Here is a 20,356-nt window from a genome sequence, read left to right as displayed (position 1 = left end):
GGGGATCAAAAAGCAAATGGTAAGTTTCAAAGGAATGAATAAAAGTATTCGAGGGTTTTCGAGGGAACTAAAACAGTGCCGGACGTTGTCAAAAAATAGACCTTGGACCCTAGCTTGAACCTCATCGGTTCTTGCTTAGACCTTTGCGTTTACTTGAGCGTAAACTCACCTAAAGAAGTTTAAGGATATCCAGAGGGTCAAGGATAAGTTGGCAACCAGAACAGTCATGTGTCTCTCGTCTATTCTATTTTACAAACAACCGGTGTTCGCCAAACGCCGGAAAAGTGGCAGCTTTAATTAAAATTATGTTGCGTCATAGCTAGCTTTAACTCGATTCCCGCGTACTTTGGCCTGGGACCAATATAATTTACAAGACGCGAGAGTTCGAAGTTCCTCTAGCCAAATAACCAGCCCTGAATAAACTGACCAAGGAGGAAAGCAAATTATTGCTGTAATCATTCCTTTTTTTTGCAAATACTCTATTGAATAATGGCCAGTGTAGCGCTCATATTACGGGGTTGTCGTCATGCTCCTAAGGTATGTCAAACTATAATTTCTACATGAGACGACAGTACGACACCGTATACAATTCTTTATTAATAATTTGCTATATACAGTACATAATTACATATAGATTTAGACAAGTTTTGTTTTGTAGTTTTCTGCCAAGCAGTTCGCTTCAATTTCTGTGCGATCCCAATCTTCAGCTGCATCGGTAAGATATTTGAAATTACTATTTTCGTTTTTTGAAGTCTTGGCTAAACGTGAAAGGGTGGAAGTCAGAAAATGATGAAATAGCTAAAAACATGTGATGTTGCATGTTCGCTGTTGTAGTTTATGTACTTGTCATATATCTGTTAAAGAATAATCCCCTCAGGAGCTAGTGATGTTTAGTTATACGTATGAATGAAGCTCTGGACCAGTTTCCAGACTTGTCAGTACGTAGCAGTGAAGTATTGAAATACATCTGACAGGATGAAAATTGCATGCATGTGAAAGATTTCAAAAATGTAAAGAGTATGTATTTATAAGCCATACAAATTACACATCAGAATTATTGACCATGCAACATACTTTCCACAATCGTTTTATTAAATAGTCAGCAATAAATGCAAAACATATCACTCAAAGTAGTGAAATTACACACTAGCATATTGTAAAATAAATCTTTTAAAATAGAGAACTTTTTATATTTTACAAATTAATCTTTTGTGACTTGCAAATCAGGATGCAATTTTTAAGAATATAAGAATATTAAATTTTAAGAATATAAGAATATAGTACAAAAAAAATGCAGGATTAATAGCAAAATTGAAACTTTAACTTTCAAATCTATAGAAGGTTTTGCACAGTCATGTGACCTATTTCTAAAGCACAGCGCAGTGTTTTAAAATAATGCTAATGTCAGCAGCACAGTGAAGTCACAAAGGAATAATTGTGTCAACCCGATTGAGAGAAATGCTTGTAGTTTAATTTAATAATAAGGAAATACAAAATATATTATTTAAAACATTCAAATTTATAGGTTTCACTTTAGACATTTTTAGAAATTAGACATAAGACCATGCACAAATGAAATTGAGTTGGCACATTGTTGTGCTTATGTTTTTCCTTGTGGAAAAAAAACTTTACAATAGGATTATATATGTGGCTATTTTATTCTACATTTAGTTATTCTCTTCTTCCTACATGTTTAGAGTCTGAAAGATGTCATGAAGAGTATTGTTCCTGAGAAACAAAAAGAAGTTGCAGAGTTTCGGAAGGAATATGCAGATAAAGTTATTGGACAATACACTGTAGATCAGGTCAGCCAAATTGGAAGTGAAAAGCATTCAGAATGAGTGACAAGTACAACCAAAATTATTTTTATGACAAAATGTCTTATTTCTTAATTTTAGTAAGTTTTGGTATATATAACATGCAATGTGTGTTTGCCTGCAAAATGCAGAAGCAAATAAAAATACCACAGTTATAGCTGCAGCTAGTCCTCCCAGTCATTTATGTTTATATAGAAAAAAAACATTTTGCAGATCTTAAGATATTGTACTGTATATGCCATATTTTGTAATGTTTGGAAATGTTTGATCATTAAAACAACTACTTCACCTTTAGTATGTCTTGTAGTTAAAATGTTGTGTTTTGATTCAAGGTCTATGGAGGTATGCGTGGAATAATAGGGCTGGTCACTGAAACATCATTGTTGGATCCTGAAGAGGTTTAGTTATTCATTATTTGATTATTTGCTCTAATGGTTGTTTGATATATTTCAGTCCCTTCTTGCAAATAACACTTGTACATGCATTTCATATTTTGTATAAATTTTTGCAGGGAATTCGTTTTAGGGGATACTCGATTCCTGAATGCCAAAAGGTATGTTTTACCAAGATTACAGCACTTGATCAAAATGTATCAATTTGTCCATACAACATCTTGTCTATTTCCATTTGTGATTTCTAATTCATGGATTTGGCAAAAAGCATTACAATACCAAGAATACTCTGTAGTTGTCATTACACAACCATTTAGCTGTTTGTTTTAAACCTTTTATTAGCTTTTGCCAACAGCTGAAGGTGGTGAGCAGATATTGCCCGAGGCCATGTTTTGGTTGTTGATTACTGGAGAAGTACCAACTGCTGAACAGGTCATACATTAATTACTTACAACAACTAATTTCATAGATAAGGAATTTTTTCTAAGGTGTATAATTTTCCAACTTTTGCATGACCTGAACGTTTTCATATTATAAATAGATCTGGTACAAAAAATTATTTGTTGAGCAGTGGTACATTGAATTTTTTGACTTGCATTCTTAGTTTTGTTCAATGTGTTCATTACAGTGATTATGTAATATTAGTCAAGTAATGAGTAAAGTAATGCAGGTGCATGTTATGATGTTACCAGCGTATTCATTATGTCATACTGTTCAGGCGAAATCATTATCTCAAGAATGGGCTGCTCGTGCTGACCTTCCACCTCACGTTGTTCAATTGTTAAACGACTTTCCCAGTGAACTTCATCCCATGAGTCAGTTGAGCGCAGCAGTCACAGCGATGAACAGCGAGAGTCATTTTGCTAAAGGATACAGCAACGGAATTAAGAAAAGCGAGTTTTGGGAGGTAGCTAATATTACTTTTTAATAACTACACCTCAACTATTGTAAGCGTGTTGAGCTAGACACAGCTCAGTCTTCGTTATTAATAGCACGTGTCTGCATCACTGTATGACTGTCTAGCGATCGTATTCCTTTATCATTTAGTATGCATTCGAGGACGCCATGGATTTGATTGCAAAACTGCCAACAGTAGCTGCTGTAATATATCGCAATGTTTATCGAGATGGCAAAGTTGCTCCTATAGATCCACAACAAGATTGGTCGAAAAATCTTGCAACAATGCTTGGGTTTGACAGTCCCAACTTTGCAGAGATGTTGCGTATGTACCTGGCTATCCATGTTGATCATGAAGGTGGTAATGTGAGCGCTCATTGTACACATCTAGTTGGTAGTGCTCTATCTGATCCCTATCTGTGCTTTGCTGCTGGAATGAATGGACTGGCTGGACCTCTACATGGCCTTGCTAATCAGGTTTGTGATCTCTGGGACATAAATGAGGCATTGTAAGTGCTTCTTTCGATGGCCCCACCATATACAGTGTGTCACTGTAGGGCCCCATATAAAGGGGAGGTGACCCGCGGTAATCCGCCCCTGTATACAATATACGCATACGCACAACAGCGTATTTCTGAATATTTTGGAGAAATACATTCAAACATTCAACATTGAATTTTTTGTTTTACTATCAGGAAGTATTGATTTGGCTGACTAAGTTGGTGGAAAGTCTAGGCCAAGATCCCACTGCGGAAGAAGTAAAAGAATATTGCCTTGAATCTCTCAAAACTGCTGTAAGTACCATAAATAACGTTTTAAGCAATTGTTTCACTGGAGTCCTAAAAGACTGCGTACAGCGTACCGGTTTGAAAAAATCATAGTCCCAATCCTATAGTGTAATTTGATTGTAAATGTTTTTTATCAATTGTAATATCTCCATTACAGGTCATCCCTGGCTTTGGACATGCTGTTCTTCGCAAGACCGATCCACGATACACATGTCAGCGGGAGTTTTGTCTTAAATACATGCCGGATGATCCGCTGTTCAAGGTGGTCAGTAAACTCTACGATATCGTACCCGATGTTCTTCTTCAGCAAGGAAAAGCAAAAAATCCTTGGCCCAATGTGGATGCACATAGTGGAGTTCTTCTAACGGTGGGTTCCTCTTTATTTACTTTCGCTTGATCAGATCTCACAATGACACAATGACTAGCTCATGATCGGCCTTTTGCGTTTGAAGTCATTATGAAAAAGGTGTATTATTCCAGGCTATTTCGACCTCAGTCATAACATAACCCAGCGTTTTACTCCGTTTATTTTTTGTTTCTATACGAGCCCTTGGTTATGAGTACATCAGAGAGGTTTGGATATCTTCAGGTGTAAATGTGTGTACATAAGGTTCATTAATTTAAGCTTGCTCAGAACATTAGTGTCAAATTGATTCCATCTATACCGATCACTTTATCTGATGAAGTAAAAATTTTGGTTGGGGGGAAATTAAAAAAACATTAATACCTCGAGTATTGTAGTTATTACCAATCTCGTTACACCAAAAATTATAGTTTTTCCGTGTTTCCTTCCGTCTTCAGCGCTTTGTTAGTAAAAAAACTAATCTGACTAACTTTCATATCGCAAAGTATGCTCTTTGGAATAATTATATCCAAATAATAATAATACTAATACCTTTCACTATATTTGTTCCTCACCTACAGCACTATGGCTTAACAGAAATGAATTACTACACTGTTCTATTCGGCGTTTCCCGTGCCATCGGTGTGATGGCATCCCTTGTGTGGGACAGAGCATTCGGTTTACCAATTGAAAGACCCAAGAGTATAACTACGGAAGCTTTAAAAGAGATGACCAACAGAAAATAGACTGCCTAAGAAAATAAATCTTTTTCAAAACTGGAACACAATAAAAAAGTCAAGCTGAGGGGTACTTAACAAAAGACGTAACATGCTAACAAAACATGGTTTTCGACTGGCATAAATTAATAGTCGTCTGAATGGAATATCGCTATCTAGGCAAAATATACATATTATAGAGAGGTTATACCATGTAACTTCACCCCAGTTACACTATGCTCGTTGAGATTTTAATGGCTGAAAAGAATAAGAAATAGAAATACAGAGATCCTCAATCCTCGTCAGTTGCATATTTTTTACTTTTTCTCCAGTACAATGCAATGTCTTCGAAACAAATGTGGCATACAAACTGCATTGAAAAGGGAAAAAATTCTCGATGTTCCACCGAAGGGCTCTCATCGGAGGGTTAGTACTCTGTATGAAGAGCTAGGTTCGAGTGGTATATGTTTAGCTAAACAGATTAACCCCGTTTACATCAGACCGGAACCCTTGTGTGGAACCCTATAATAGTCCATACCACCATAACCAGATTGGTCACAGAACGAGGTTTAAAGGCGGGTATAGAAATACTTCGAAACGCACTCTTTCTTAGGCCATGGGTTGATATGTAATGTTTTGTGCCTCATCTTACACAAACCGATCTATTATCGTTGTTATATTCATATTACTACTGTGTCAGTATTAACGTGTAGTTTAAAGTTAAATTTTGCTTATCCATCTATAGCACTACGGCTTGACAGAAACAAATTACTTTCCTGCTTTGGTTGCTATTTCACGTGCGGTCGGCGTGATGGCATCTCTGGTGTGGGACAGAGCACTAGGCTTACCAATTGAAAGACCCAAAAGCATTACAACAGCAGCTTTGAAAGAATTGGTTAGCGACAGATAAAAGAAATAGATTTTTATAGCATGTCCAGATTTTCACACAATTAAAAGTTTATGCTGGTATTGATATTCTGGCAATCTTTTGTACAGTACCAATGACAATAGTACAGCATCTATTCCCAACAACGCGTGCTGTTCATTTATTTACACAGAGCAAAATCTAAAACCCATCCTTGGCTTGACAGTTTCTGATTTTTGGCAATTTTTTATTCCGAGATGTAACGTAATCAGTTTCATTTCTGTCATTGCTTACTGCAATTGCAGTACAGGCTTAGGTGTACATAGACTGATATTTCTTACAGCCTGGTGTTCCAGGTAAGAATTTCCCAGAAGAATTTAGAATATAAATTTCCCAACTTATTATGGTTCTGCTGGTACAGCTCCCAAGGAACCCTGGAATTCATCCTGGTCCAGTTTCCACACATAATGAAACCATTTTTATTAAGTTCTACATGTCATCTTATTACAGAAAAGCACAACTAAAAAAGCAAGTGTAAAGAAGAAAAATAATGTTCATTTTTTAACAACAACACTACTGCAGAATAGGTTTTAGCTTGTTCTTAGCGATTAAGAAAATTCTAATCTTGAAACACATAAAATGTCAGTCGCAGGAGAGACTTGCTTCAATCCTTGTTATGCATCATCTTTGTATGTACTTCAGTTTCTGCTCTTTCTCGCACAAAATTCTGTCTATATTTATTCTGAGAATATTCCTAGGATTTCGGAATCACGATATATATGATATTCCTAGAAAGGAGCAAAAGGTTTACTCGTAACCATCATGATTTTGACCAAAGATTTTTAATGCCATATTTTAATACCTTATCCTCCAGTTTTATTTTAGTGCCACCATATTCTGGAAGCAACACTTGGTCACCTTCTTTGACACTGACAGGTATAATGTTACCACTCTAGTAAGAAATACAAGACCAACCAATCACTTAAGTATCTCAAGGAGCCATTGAATGATGTTAGTAGTAGTCTAATTAAGTCAGTAAGTGCAAACTACTGACAAAGCATTACTTGGAATTTTAACACAATGTATAATCATACCCAATTATAGCACTTTTCAAAAGGTTAAATTTTTTTTATACTCACATTATCCCTGTTACCAGGACCAGCAGATATGACGGTTCCTCTAAGCACTTTTCCCAACCCTTGTTCAGGCAGAATAACTCCACCTTTTGTTGTCTACAATATTAATTTGTGCAATTAATTTATATTTTGGACCCACTATTATTGCTAAAATTGAGGAAATTATAGTTACTTACCATGATTCTAAAATGTTCATTTAGAGTTCAGTGTAATCACTAATTTCCAAATGAACTTAATCACTAATAAGAAGCCATGCTGTTATAACATTCCTATCAGTGTTTGTGAGCAAGGAACCAATAATCATATAAACTCACTGTTGGGAGAGTTTTTCTACAATGATCCTATCAAGTAATGGTCTTAAGTTTCTAATAACAGCAGCCTAAAAATAGAATACACATATTAACCAACACTGTGTACATGATGTCAAAATGTTGAGGGATGCCTTTTTTTGGATGGAGACATTGGCTATCTGAATGAACTTTGTACTCCAAACTACTGCAGATTTGGGATTCATATTAAAAAATATCTCATTGTGGTCTGAACTTATTCTGGTACTTTTTCATGCAACTTATGATTTTTTCTAATGCGCATGTCAAAAAAATTCGTGCTGCCTCAACCCACTGAACCCAACACTTCTACCACCATGCCACCATTGTTTGTACAAATTCATTTATTAGGCAGCGCTAGTACATAGTTCCTTCGATAGACACAATTATATATTTTCAAATAATTTCACTACCACGAAAAACCGCAACTAAATAAGACAAGAACACGGTATTAACTAGCTTCACCCTTTTATATTAATTATATAGAACACGTCGAACCGCTAAAACTGTCTCTTCATTTCGTGCAATTTTAATTTTTTTGCCCACCAAAGATTGTCTGTCGACAGTTTACTTGGAAAGTTCAAAAATAATTATGTTAAGTAGGAATTTCTCACCATTTTCGTAAAAATCTTTCTCTCCGACCAACACACGTGCACGCTCGCCACGAATATGCCCTATCAGTATGAAAAAAATCTTGCGTAATTATTCTTTAATGAAAGGTAAAGTAGCATCGTTCAAAAGTAGAAGCTAAGATACGATAAAATAAAAAAATTGTTTATCGATCAATTGCAATTTAAGTCTTATAAAAGGACGGATAATGTAAAAGGTAAAATAAAAATACAAGAACAGAAAAATTACTGTTTTGAAAAGGATTGGCGAAAAAATCACCTAATGTGTATTCTACTTTTCAAGTGTTAGATTTAAATTTTCCAACGCACATGTGATTAACTAATTTAGTGAATAGTCAATTTAGGAAAGCGAAAGTAGTAGAAAATAAAAACAAATGGAGAAAAGTGCTAATCGCTGGTAAGGATGATCGTTTGATGTATGGAATATTAAATGCTCCGCACAAATTGTTGTGCGCATGAGTGGTTCTGTCTTATGCAAGACGTTGACCGAAGGTTGCAACACGTGCTGTCTCTTTCTGGTGCAGAGCTAGTTCACTTCTTTATTTCAAATTCACTTTGAATTTCTTCATATTCAGGTATTGACATATATATATACTGTATAGTCTTAATTGAAAGCATTATCATTGATAGGTTTTGAAGTCACACTTTTTTATAAGGGTCAATTTCTGACTTATGGGTTCTTGAAGTGCCATGTGGCGTGTGCGCGATCATTTAATAATTCGCTCAAAAATTAATATCACATAATATCACAATCAATTCTAAATAAATTTGGCTGTGTTTGTATATTTTTCTGAGTATAATATGCAGCTATGTAGATTTATTGTTCTATACAATCTCTAGGATTGTACGGATTGTACAGTATATGAGCTAATGACCACGAATTGAACAATATCTCAGCACTCATCTCGTATTAATTAAATATGAAAATATTTAAAAGGAATCCCATGAAGCTGCCAACTGGAAACCACTTAAAAAGTGTTCCTTAAGTCTTGAGTTTTGATAAGGTTGACAGAGCAAAGAGCACTGCCTGCTTTCCAATGAAATTTTTTATTCCAAATTCTTGGCAAGCTATGGTCAAAATACCCATGGGTACCTATATAGCTGAAATGCCAGATGTATTCAAACATTTGATTGAAACATAACAATTTAATTATATATATATATATATAAACAATAAATATGTGCATATTTATCAACCATTCCAACTGATGAAAGCTGCATAACTTTTGACACATACACCCATCAAGGACTTGTCTGTTTTTCGCAGAATGTATCGCCTTCCCAGTCTTTTACGTTCAGTCCACGTTACAAAACGAGTGTTATCCCCACAATTTGCTGCTTGCCTAAATACTTCAAGTACATGCAATGCTAAGGAGTTGAAAATTGGACGTGATGGAAGATCAGCAATGCTGAAAGGTGTTGATATTTTAGCAGAAGCGGTTGCTGCTACACTTGGCCCAAAGGTATTTATTTTTACCACATGATGCACTAAAAAGTAATTCATTTTATCAAATGAATGATTCTTAAAAATTATTATACATCAACTAAATTTACTAGGATTTTTCAACAAAAATGCTATCAACAGCTAGAAACTAGACCCATCTTTAGATCACCTTTTTTATACACTTTGCAAATATGTATAACATCTGCTAAATTACTGAATCTTGAATCATTTTTATTTTCCGACCTTTTATCATACATATGTAACATACTGTACAGAAATATTTTAGGTTTGTGGATTAACCATATATTGTTGTGTAATATTTTCTCAGGGACGAAATGTCATTATCGAACAGTCTTTTGGTGGGCCTAAGATTACAAAAGATGGTGTAACTGTTGCAAAAGCAGTTGATTTAGCAGACAAATTTCAAAATCTTGGGGCTCGCTTAGTTCAAGACGTTGCAAATAATACAAATGAAGAAGCTGGTGATGGCACAACGACAGCTACTATCCTGGCTAGACATATTGCAAAAGAAGGTTTTGAGAAAGTTTCCAGAGGGGCAAATCCGCAAGAAGTTCGACGAGGTTAACACTCTATTCATGCACACTCATAGTTCACTTTTACCAAGTATAAGTTTCAATTATATTTTAACAACTGCTATCATAATTTAGGTGTACTTACAGCAAATGAACATGTTGTAAATCATTTAAAAGAAATGTCAAAGCAAGTAACCACACCAGAAGAGATAGCTCAGGTCTGTAATCCTTTGTATTGGGACTTATTTTTAAAACATTCGCATTTGCTCTAGATCTTCTGCAGTTTTGAAAAACTAAAAACTTGACAAAAGTTAACATGAAGCAGCTACATATCCAAATCCAATCAAAATTTAAACATTTCAGCACAATATTGCATTGTTTTTTGAAAGAGAAAATTTTATTCTTGAAATGTCAGGTTGCTACCATATCAGCTAATGGTGATAGAAGTGTTGGAGATCTTATTTCATCTGCAATGAAGAAAGTTGGTAAAAATGGAGTAATCACAGTCAAGGTATTTCTTTTTGCATTTTTTTTTACTTCTTGATCAGGGATATAGAAACTGACCTTGTTTACCAGTACTGCATGCAAAAATGCAAAGTTTAAGAATATGTTAATAATTTATTTTTGCCTTTTCAAACAGGATGGTAAAACTCTTCAAGATGAATTAGAACTGATTGAAGGTTTAAAGTTTGACCGTGGTTACATATCACCATACTTTATCAACACTGCAAAAGGTTTGGTTCAACTTCAGTCTTTGAGGCAATAAAAGTACAGTATCTTCTTTGAGGCAATAAAAGTACAGTATCTTCTTTGAGGCAATAAAAGTACAGTATCTTCTTTGAGGCAATAAAAGTACAGTATCTATGAACATAGTGTTGCGTAGAAACTTTGCTTGCTAACAGACAATTACTGAGTACGTGCCTGACCTCCAAGTCTTTGAACACAGACCCTGGGGCGCCAACGCTCTCTCAGCCAACAAATAAACTAGGCGTGCACCACTGTGCAACGAAATGGATCAACTGCAGTATGCAAGTTGTGTGAACAGTACAACTCCTGCCCCCCCCCCCCCCCTCAGTAAAACAGTAAATCGCATTTGAGTGACTCAAGGTTTAGAAATTATCTCCAGTCTGTTTAGTCCTGACCAGTCTGTTTAGTTTTCTATCTACAAAAGCAAGTGATAGACTCTTGCCAACTTGCTTCTGTTTTAGGACAAAAAGTAGAATATCAAGATGCTTTGTTACTTTTGTGTCAAAAAAAGATTTCAACTATCCAACAAATCGTCCCTGCTTTGGAGTTAGCGAACACTTCACGAAAACCTCTTATTATAATTGCTGAAGATATCGAAGGAGAAGCGTTAAGTACTCTGGTCATAAATAGGTGAAATATAGAAAATCTATTTTGTGTTTTATTATATTATTATGCATTAGGATTCTTTCTTCGAACTATAATTGTAATTCACACTAGTTAAATAACAGTTAATTGGTAAATAGTCTGTGATGGAGGCAGATGACAGCAAAAGTATATTGCCAAGATTTTCCACAAGTTTTTTTAAGTTCTGTTGAATAAGTTCTATTGCAAAGTTGTTCTGTAATCATACAGTAAGCCAATTCACTAATCAACGTTAACAGCTTTTTAAATTAAATAGTGTGAAAACTAAAACGTAAATTTTTATTGGGTACATTCCAGGTTAAAAATTGGATTACAAATTGCTGCTGTAAAAGCTCCAGGATTTGGTGATAACAGAAAGAACATGCTTCAAGATATGGCAATCTCTACGGGGGGAATGGTACGACTTAGTTTTAGGAAATTTGGGGGTGGAGGCTTGGTTGTGTTGTAAACCTCCAATTTTCTGTTTTTTTAAATTTCACTAGGTGTTTGGCGACGACGCCTTAGATACGAAAATTGAAGACATTAAACTTCAAGATTTTGGTGAGGTTGGTGAAATTTCAATAACGAAGGACGATTGCCTTTTACTAAAAGGGAAAGGTCATCAAGATGATATTGAGGCAAGATGCCAGCAGATCAGAGATGAAATTGAAGACACAACTTCGGAATATGAAAAAGAAAAGTTGAATGAACGATTGGCGAAACTGTCGGATGGTGTTGCTATATTAAAAGTAAGTATCATTCATATTTTACACAATAATTGAAAACTTTATTATGTTTATTAGAAAAACATGCACCGAAAAACAACATCTTGTAAACCAGAGTTACGAGGACTCGGTTTCTCCCTGAACGGTTACTTTTTTGTGTGATTTTTAGGTTGGAGGCTCCAGTGAGGTGGAAGTAAATGAAAAAAAGGATAGAGTTACTGATGCTTTGAACGCAACTCGAGCAGCAGTGGAAGAAGGAATTGTTCCTGGTGGTGGAGTGGCTCTTTTGAGAAGTATCAAACAGTTAGATAATGTTGAAGCGAAGAATGAAGATCAAAAAATTGGAGTCGAAATTGTGAGGCGAGCGTTGCGTGTGCCATGTCAAACTATTGCTGAAAATGCTGGAGTTGAGGCCACGTTAGTTGTTGAAAAGGTATATACATATCATTGATTTTGAAATATTAAAAATTGACAGTCTCTAAATTGCTTTTCAACGTCGACTTAATTTTTAGCTGATAAACAATTCGATTGCCTATCCTTCCCCTGCTTCAATAATCTATTCCCTTTCTTCGGTGCGATAGTTCACTCAGCCCTAGCTCTGTTGAGAATGTCTACACAGGTGTTGACACTGCATGTGTGTGTGTTTTCAGGTATTATCTCTGGATCATAACATGGGTTATGATGCTGCGAACGATGAGTATGTGGATATGATGCAGACTGGTATTATTGATCCAACCAAAGTAGTCCGTACTGCCATTACTGATGCTTCTGGTGTTGCATCATTATTAACGACCGCTGAAGTCACGATCGTTGAAGCTCCAAAAGAGGAGAAGGATATGCCAATGCCTGGTGGCATGGGGGGAATGGGTGGCATGGGGGGAATGGGAGGGATGATGTAGCTGGTTTGTTTATTCGATGAATTCAGTAAAAGTAACGCGTTTCATATGCGTAAGTACATTCCTGACCGCAACGAACTGCAATAATACTAAAATGAATTTTCTAGCTTTTTATGGACCTCCTGCAAAAATATCCTATCGAAATCAATTAGTTTGCTAGGTTATACAGGGTGTATAAAAAGTAGCCCCTGTTACAATCAAGCTTTAATTTGGATGCCTTATTATTATGCTAACTAAACTCACGGATGCTAAAACGAGACCCTCGATTTGAATGCTTCAACCTTAACTAATCTGCTTTTTACACACCGGTGCATTAAAAGTGCATTGAAATTCGAACAGAAGCTTCATTTCAATAAGGCGTACTTTTTATACACCCTGTATAGAGTAGTGTTACGAAACTGTTGTTAGAGGGTTACAGTCTTGAGGGGATACTCTTGACTATGTGACGGTGACGATTTCGAGTGTTTTCATTTTCGTTTTCATACCAAAACGGTTTCAAACACCGTCAATTTACAATAGAAGTTAAAGCTATTTTTCTTGGATCGTGTGGACAGGACGTCAAAACGATACACTAGGCAAAAACGATTTTGAAGACGCTCGAAAACGATGCTCGTGTGCACATAGCCTCAAAACAGACATAATACATAGTACGAGCTTTCCCTTAAAAATAGATTAATATCTCTGCTCACATGCTTGCTGTTTCAAATTGCTGATTGCCTAGGCAGTAAAATAAAATAAAACCTTCTGTTTTGTTGAATTTGTTTAGCCTTTCATAGTATGGTGTGGTGACTTGCGAAAAGGGTGTTGGCATATATCGTTTAGGGACCGCATTTACTCTCTCTCTCTCTCTACCCAACACGCACATAGGCGGGGGAAGCATCGCACGCCTCGATCATGTCGGGTCATTTTTAACAAACACAAGCTCATTAATGTAAACTCTTCTAAAATGCAATAACCCACGAATGTGTTGGAATCTTGGTTAAATTGTGTAGGAATCAGGTTACATTGATTACATTGAAAAAATTGGGAAACAGAACGAAATTCACACTAACAGTTTATTGCCGTAAATTTGAAAATAGTAAAATGAGCGCTATACAAATTCTGCGCAAAATTTTTATTTTTCCGCGCAAGTCCCCGTTGGAATTCAAGCGCGTGGGCAGACAATGCAGCTAACAGCTATCCCACTTTGTCCCTAGTTATACAACTATAACATGCAGTATCCTATTATATGTGTAGTCCACTGTTCAACACCAGTGCCAATGCAAAATGATCAGTGGAACAATCGGAAAGGTAAGTATGAATGGCTTTTAAAAATTAGTTTAAAATTCATCAATTTTTTTTATTTAATATCTTTTCCGATCCTTTTAATGATTGTTCAAATTTAGGGTCTCCTAAAACGTTCTTTCACAACAATACGTGGCCGCAAAGGCCTTTATTGGGCCATTTCGTCTATCCGACACGACCATCACTGGCATGGAAATGAATCGCTGGAAAACGACGATCCAGAAATGTATGCTCTTATTCGACAAGAAAAAGAGCGGCAGAGAAGTGGCCTTGAACTTATAGCTTCGGAGGTAAAATGTTTGTACATTTACCATTTGTTTTTAATTAAAGAATATTTGATTTCAGATTTTACTTGATGACGCGCAAATTTATTCTTTAAAAAACATAAAGCACCTTTGAGAGCTGTATATAAAGTAAACAATGGATATATTTATTTAAAAAAACAGATTGATTACTTCCTTGATTTGCCTATCTTCTGTGTAGCGCGAAGTGTTCAATATAGAATTTACGAACCGTTATTTATTCTCCTTTACCAGAAGTTAAAGTTTTAACGTGACTAGTACTTTGTTTACAATTTGTGAGTGAGGAATTTATAGGAGGTCAAATTACATAACGTAGGTTTATACGAACAACTTCTCGGTGGTATATAAATCTGCATTTTTCAACTGAAACAACGTTTTTTCGAGAGTATTAAATATAGATTCTGTAATAAAACAACAGCAAAAAAGACACTAAAATCTATGTTTCGCTTTTACAACTGTAGTACACATACAACTGTGAACAACAAATGTATACAGATGCACCATGGTTTACATTTTAACAAAAGCAGCATTTACTGATAAGCTACTCTTTTGATGGGTCAATTCTGTCAGATATGTAATTGATTTGAATCAAACTACTTTTAGAATTTTTGCAGCAGAGCTGCCTTAGAGGCTTTGGGATCTTGCCTAAATAACAAATATTCTGAGGGATACCCAGGTCAAAGGTAATATACTATTTAACTATGTTTGTTTAGAACTTCTGCTAATTTATGGTTTATAAACACTTGTTTTGATAGATATGAACAAGTGAATTAGTTACAGATGCTAAATTAGAGCTTGTATACATCAAACCATTTGTAACTTATATACCATATATACCAACTTGAATTTTAGGTACTATGGTGGCAATAAATATATTGATAAGATTGAATTACTGGTACAGGAGAGAGCTCTTAAAGCATTTAACTTGGATCCAGAAAAATGGGGAGTTAATGTACAACCATATTCTGGTAAAAGACATTTTAATAGGGAACCATAAAAATTTTAAAATAACTGTTGAACATTTAATCAATGTGTAAAATTGTTTATTTCAGGTTCACCAGCAAATTTTGCAGTATATACTGGCTTACTTAAACCTCATGAGCGTATCATGGGCCAAGATCTCCCACATGGTGGACAGTAAGTTACAGATATGTCTTTTTATGTTTGCGGTGATGAACCCTGTGTTAAGTTTTGTAGATGGTGTGCAAGCCAGGCATTGGCTGGAGTAGAAAAATTAGATGCTATTAACGAAGTGCTATTTAGACTATTCAGAGCCCCATGTAACACTCTGAACTACCAAGAAGACCAAAATATTAATGATAAACATGTGTTCATATTTTAATAGCACAGTCATTGCAAAATTCAAATAGATTGGTTTTATATACAATTTCAGCTTGACTCATGGTTTTATGACTGATAAGAAAAGGATATCTGCAACATCCATATATTTTGAATCAATGCCTTATCGCCTGAATGTAAGTTATAGAGAATGAATAATTCTTTTGTGTAAAATTCTACTGTCCAGAATGTTTTTAACCTATACAGGCTATAAATGTTGTTTTTAAGGTAGAAACAGGTTACATTGATTATGACAAACTGGAAGAAACTGCCAAACTATTTCGTCCCAAGATAATCATTGCTGGAGCAAGTGCTTATTCTAGACTTATTGATTATGAGAGGATGAGAAAGGTATGAACAGTATCTCAAATTTTACTTTTAAAACATACATTGCAAAAACATCATTGTGCTTATAGATTTGTGACGAAGTTAATGCAGTGCTCATGGCAGATATCGCACATATCAGTGGGCTAATCGCAGCACAGGTGATATTAATTATTTTTTAATAGATACACAATCTCCATTTTGATGGTTAGCCATTTAAAAATAATTTCTGGTATTTGTAATCATGACATCAAATTTACAAACAATTCCTGGTATTCTGTAATTCTCTGCCTTGATAATTCAATAATTGTTTAATATTTGCATGTCAATCAATTGTCAATCTAGCTGTATACTTCAGACAAAAGAAGTCTCTAAATCATAAATAATGTAGTTGTCTGCATTTGCCCAGTGTTGAGAAGAGTTCAACCTTCCTGGAGATAGGATTTTAACTCTGCACTTGCCCCTAGGTAATTCCCAGTCCGTTTGAACATTCGCATATTATCTCCTCTACAACTCATAAGACTCTACGAGGTGCAAGGTATGTAATTCCATGACACTCAACTAGGCTGGATGGTATAAAAGCAAAGCAAAATATTTTCTGATCTTGAGTCCAAACTTCCTGAATCTTCACTCATTGTTCCCACTTTTCTTTTCAGATCTGGTATTATCTTTTATCGTGTGGGCGAGAAAGCTACGAATAAAAAGACCGGGAAAAGTATCCTTTTCAACTGAAGTTCAATACTGTTTCTGCTTGAAATGATAACTTTGCATACATCTTATTTTCCTTTAACTATAATCAAAGAAATCATGTATAACTTCAAGGAAAAGATTGATTTTGCAGTCTTTCCGTCCTTACAGGGAGGACCCCATAATCATGCTATAGCAGGTGTTGGAGTCGCATTGAAACAGGTAAAACCTAGTGAAATTCTTAATTGGTCCAGCTGGGAAATATATTGTTAATTTTATACCTCACACTGTATGCAAACTCTTTTTAAACTGTTGCATATACTAGGCGTTAGAACCAGCATTTCGGGATTACCAAACACAAGTGTTGAAAAATTCCAAAGCAATGGCACAGGCCTTGTTGGATCGTGGATATGATTTAGTCTCGGGTAAAATATGCTCAAAAATACGTATTTATGTTGACTAAATATTTTACGGTATGGACATTTGTTGTTTTTGCTTAAGGTGGGACTGACAATCATCTTGTTCTTGTTGACCTGAAATCAAAGGTAAATTCACAAATACCCGACGTATCACCCTCGCAAGCCAGGCTTTTCCACCTTACGCTTTTCACGGCCCACGCTAGAAAAGCTTGGCTTGCGAGGTTGCCCGACACATATAGGTGTTTGGACATAACACTCAACTATGGCCTTTGACGTTGCCAGCAAATGTAAAAATTAAAACTCCTTATAAACTTCACACAGTCGTATCATTTTGCATGTTTTAGGGTATTGATGGAGCACGTGTAGAGCGCGTGTTAGAACTTGCCTCAATCACCACGAACAAAAATACTTGTCCTGGTGATAAGAGCGCACTGGTGCCAGGAGGACTGCGTTTAGGTAGGTTTCGGTCAGTGAACTCTAAAATAATATCTTATTTTCATTTCACAGGTTTCGTTTAACATCTGCTGTCCCTTACTACACCTTGTTGAGTTGCCTGTTGTACAACAACAGGTCAGCTTCATGTAATGTTCAGCGGTCAAAATTTCGTGTAATCCTAACCAATAGAATTCATAAATTCAAAAAAATTGCTTCGTGATGAACATATCCTAGAAGGAAAACAAAACCCTTACAATTAACTGCTGCCTAACACGCAAGCTCACCATTTGAAACCTTTACAAACTATTAACGCAATTTATCATCGCTTAACCTAGGTGCTCCAGCGTTGACGTCGAGAGATTCCAAGGAGAGTGACTTCGTTCAAGTTGTAGATTATTTGGATCAGGGCGTTAAGATAGCTGTTGAGGCTCAAGAAAATACTGGTAAGTCAACAAACATTGGAGTCTTTACTGCAGTGGTTGTAAAAAAAGTTTACTCGGTTAATTTTCCAGGAGCATCGCTACAAGATTTCCGGGAATTGATTTTGGATGAAAACTTCAGCAAGAAAATTGGTTCATTGAAACAAAAAGTGGAAAATTTCGCTAAAGAATTTCCTTTGCCAGGTTTTGATAAAACTTAAGAGAGAATATTGTAAAATTTTTCTTTGAAAATTAAAGATTTTGCATTAGGCAAAAATTTGGGCACATCCTGCATAGGTTGCACGCCATTAGATGACAATGTTGCAATGAACTTACGTCTATAGACAGAGTTTAACAAACCTGCGACTAATGTTATATCGGAAAATCTTCTGATATTTTGACGAATATTTATACATATTATGAATATACTAACACTTGTAAAGCACTAGTTGTTGAATAAAATTTGATAGATATATATTTTGTATTTTCCTCTTACTGCATTTTTTTTTAATATTGCCGCAGAACCAGGCATTATAATACGGAATTTTTACAAGGACACACATTCGCCTGTATTCTAAAAGCTCACTCACACTCACACTTAACGAGTGGAGGCTTTTGCTCAATGAGTAAAACTTACAACTCAATGAGATCCCCCTCGAACTCATTGAGTTGATTGTTATACTCACACTCCAGTCTTTCAAAGACGTTACTCACCCTCCAATGAGGCCTAAAAGTGGAGTGAAGTGTGAGTGAAATGTATACCTCCCTTGACCTGCACTCACGAGTGTGTATGTCATAAAAACATGGCTGGCAGATGGCTAAATAGACTGAATGCCGTCGATAATATTATATTCAAGACATACACGTTCAATATAGACACGTATGACGATGAGCAATTTAGGAGGAGATATAGGTTAAAAAAGATGCTTTTCAGGAGTTGCTGCGAATTATTCGACCACATATACGTGCACATAACGACAGGGGAAGACCTATCAGTCCCGCTGATATTCAACTGCTGATAACTCTCGGATTTTATGCGACTGGTACGTTCCAGTTAGCATGTGCGGACTTATGTGAAATATCCCAGCCATCAGCAAGTCGCATTATAAAACGCGTGTCGGAAGCTATCGCTCGTCTAAAGAATAATCACATAACATTCCCTAATGACAATATGCTACAGCAAAGCAAGCTTAATTTCTGGCGCGTTGGTGGATTTCCCAACGTTGTTGGAGCAATAGACTGTTCCCACGTTAAAATTACATCTCCCGCGGGTCAAAATGCGGAACTGTATCGAGATCGGCGAAAAGGGTATTTTTCCATTAACGTGCAAGTTGTTTGCGGAGCACATTTGGAAATTCTAAATATTGAGTAAGAAGTGACTTTTCTAGTTGTGAAAAATACTGCCTACCTTGGGACATCTCACTGCACGTTGTCTTTGGACTTCACAGCCGAGAAAATCAATTATTATATACATGATTGTTTACTGAACTGCACTCCTGTTAGTCAAACTTGAGTAAGCTTTTTGAATGCAATTTGACCAGTTTGCTTAACAAATGAGTACGCCCTTTCAAAGTGCAACGTTATACTCACACTCCACTTATTCTCACACTTCAATCACACTTGGGAGCAGCTCACTCGAGTTTAACTTGAGTGTGAGTGTGAGTGAGCTTTTAGAATACAGCCGATTGTCTTTAGGTTCAATAATCACTCAGTCTTAGAAATTACAACGTGAAATTACAACGCAAGCATATAAAAAAGAGCATAGCCATGCAAAGCACGGTCCGTCAGTCTCTAGCCTTTTTTAATATATAATATATTCAATAATGTCAAATTTATAATAGAAACAATAATTATTTTAAATAGTCAAATTAAAATTATATTAGACATTTTTGTCCATGAGGCATGATTTTTAACTACACACTTTTTCATTTACAAGGACACATTTGCCTTTTACAAGGACACAAAGTGTGTCAAAAACACGCGTATTATAATGCCTGCGCAGAACCTCTATAGTTGGGCGTTAAGGCTGCTTTCCACTTTCACGGTTTTTTTGTGGTTTTTTATACGCACGTACACGTACGGAAAATTTTAAATGCATTTAACTTTTTATTATTTAACATCGAGGTCAATTAATGCATACTTAAAAATGCAGAAAACTAAGTTCCTTCGATTTATTCACTTATAGACTTTTACGTGCGTGTACGTGCGTAAGAAAAACGCGTACTGGAAAACAGCCTTTACCATGACTATAACAATAAATATTCTCTTTCATA

At 35.7% G+C, this 20,356-nt stretch overlaps 4 protein-coding genes across 4 annotated transcripts; 3 read left to right on the top strand and 1 right to left on the bottom strand.

Annotated features, from left to right (window-relative positions):
* Window positions 1-366: 366 nt before the first annotated feature.
* On the top strand, window positions 367-5,253 carry LOC114522120 (citrate synthase, mitochondrial-like). The gene is made up of 11 exons (XM_028542753.1): window positions 367-537; window positions 659-715; window positions 1,698-1,805; window positions 2,150-2,215; window positions 2,329-2,370; window positions 2,552-2,641; window positions 2,928-3,116; window positions 3,257-3,583; window positions 3,802-3,900; window positions 4,052-4,261; window positions 4,819-5,253. Exons 1-11 carry the CDS (start codon window positions 490-492, stop codon window positions 4,981-4,983), a joined length of 1,401 nt encoding a protein of 466 aa, XP_028398554.1. The 5' UTR covers window positions 367-489; the 3' UTR covers window positions 4,984-5,253.
* A 1,026-nt stretch (window positions 5,254-6,279) lies between these two features.
* LOC114519009 (10 kDa heat shock protein, mitochondrial-like) lies at window positions 6,280-7,599 on the bottom strand. The gene is made up of 6 exons (XM_028539069.1): window positions 7,576-7,599; window positions 7,269-7,333; window positions 7,131-7,137; window positions 6,958-7,050; window positions 6,681-6,770; window positions 6,280-6,606 (listed from the first exon to the last, which is right to left on the bottom strand). The coding sequence occupies exons 1-6, from the start codon at window positions 7,597-7,599 to the stop codon at window positions 6,556-6,558; spliced, it is 330 nt and encodes a 109-aa protein (XP_028394870.1). The 3' UTR covers window positions 6,280-6,555.
* Window positions 7,600-8,392: 793 nt separating this feature from the next.
* LOC114518017 (heat shock protein 60A-like) lies at window positions 8,393-13,632 on the top strand. The gene is made up of 11 exons (XM_028537899.1): window positions 8,393-8,484; window positions 9,177-9,372; window positions 9,682-9,934; window positions 10,022-10,104; window positions 10,302-10,397; window positions 10,527-10,620; window positions 11,095-11,263; window positions 11,573-11,672; window positions 11,758-12,003; window positions 12,149-12,412; window positions 12,630-13,632. Exons 2-11 carry the CDS (start codon window positions 9,178-9,180, stop codon window positions 12,876-12,878), a joined length of 1,749 nt encoding a protein of 582 aa, XP_028393700.1. The 5' UTR covers window positions 8,393-8,484; window position 9,177; the 3' UTR covers window positions 12,879-13,632.
* A 461-nt stretch (window positions 13,633-14,093) lies between these two features.
* On the top strand, window positions 14,094-18,547 carry LOC114519981 (serine hydroxymethyltransferase, mitochondrial-like). The gene is made up of 16 exons (XM_028540177.1): window positions 14,094-14,165; window positions 14,261-14,449; window positions 15,065-15,144; window positions 15,314-15,429; window positions 15,514-15,598; window positions 15,855-15,936; window positions 16,028-16,150; window positions 16,216-16,284; window positions 16,591-16,661; window positions 16,780-16,838; window positions 16,926-17,032; window positions 17,136-17,235; window positions 17,312-17,355; window positions 17,574-17,685; window positions 18,000-18,107; window positions 18,177-18,547. Exons 1-16 carry the CDS (start codon window positions 14,142-14,144, stop codon window positions 18,302-18,304), a joined length of 1,497 nt encoding a protein of 498 aa, XP_028395978.1. The 5' UTR covers window positions 14,094-14,141; the 3' UTR covers window positions 18,305-18,547.
* The last annotated feature ends 1,809 nt before the right edge of the window (window positions 18,548-20,356 follow it).

Source organism: Dendronephthya gigantea, unplaced genomic scaffold (assembly GCF_004324835.1).
Source record: "Dendronephthya gigantea isolate DGI-Jeju-01 unplaced genomic scaffold, DenGig_1.0 000000F, whole genome shotgun sequence".
NCBI lineage: Eukaryota > Metazoa > Cnidaria > Anthozoa > Malacalcyonacea > Nephtheidae > Dendronephthya > Dendronephthya gigantea.
This window is presented reverse-complemented; position numbering and strand designations above follow the sequence as displayed.